At 37.0% G+C, this 767-nt stretch overlaps 1 protein-coding gene across 1 annotated transcript in view; it reads right to left on the bottom strand.

Moving 5' to 3' along the window:
- Positions 1-462: 462 nt before the first annotated feature.
- The window catches only part of LOC105536049 (putative G antigen family E member 3), a 3,736-nt gene continuing 3,431 nt past the window's right edge, over positions 463-767 (bottom strand). The window contains exon 5 of the mRNA XM_011975320.1: positions 463-492. Within this exon, the coding sequence (XP_011830710.1) occupies positions 479-492 (14 nt within the window). The 3' untranslated portion in view covers positions 463-478. The remainder of the gene's footprint in view (positions 493-767) is intronic.

The following is a 767-nucleotide window of genomic DNA, read 5'->3' as shown; positions in this document are numbered from 1 at the left end:
CCAGGTGTACCATCTGCATAGGGTGTGAATCTCTGGCAGCCCCCACCCTAATCTTTTATTATGCAGGCGGGTCCTCAGCCTGAGCTACAACATGTTGCTTATTTTGCACTTACTCTGTATGTGCTAAAAAAGGGGAGATGGAAAGCCCATGGTGAACATGCCTGGCCCCACGTGGCCTTTTCTATCAGTGCAGCTGTTGGCATCCCCCATGAAAGCTTCTAGCTTCCTATCTATCTATGATAGAATATCAGTGTACCAACATTTTATCTCAATGTACCATCTCAAACACAAGATTTAAACTTTCAAAAAAGATTCAATTCTCAAGACTATTAAAGATCCAGAAATAAATTTAACAAAAATGTGCAAGAATTCTTTGCAGAAAACTGTAAAACTTTATTAAGAGAATGCTATCAGTCACATTTCCAGCATAACAATAATATTCTTGGTTTCAGTCTTCATTTCTCTTGGTGTAAACCTATCATTGCGTATCACCTAAAACATAAATATAAATATAGGACCCGTTACTCAGCAGATTTTTATTCATATGACACTAGCGGTATACAACTACCGTGTTGATGAACTAATATCAGAACCCTGAGGGTGACCCTTTAGCCTACATCCAGTTAGCCTCTGAATAAACTCTAAAGGTAGACTTCCAGGCATATTAACAATATTTTTAATTCATGCCACTTTTTCTAGTAGAATAAAGAAACAAAGAGACTGTTCAATTTCAGAATGAATTCAATCAAGTGAATCTATTTGTATGT

Source organism: Mandrillus leucophaeus, unplaced genomic scaffold (assembly GCF_000951045.1).
Source record: "Mandrillus leucophaeus isolate KB7577 unplaced genomic scaffold, Mleu.le_1.0 Scaffold1538, whole genome shotgun sequence".
Classification (NCBI taxonomy): Eukaryota; Metazoa; Chordata; class Mammalia; order Primates; family Cercopithecidae; genus Mandrillus; species Mandrillus leucophaeus.
The sequence above is the reverse complement of the archived record's forward strand: the minus strand, read 5'-3'. Positions and strand labels throughout refer to the sequence as shown.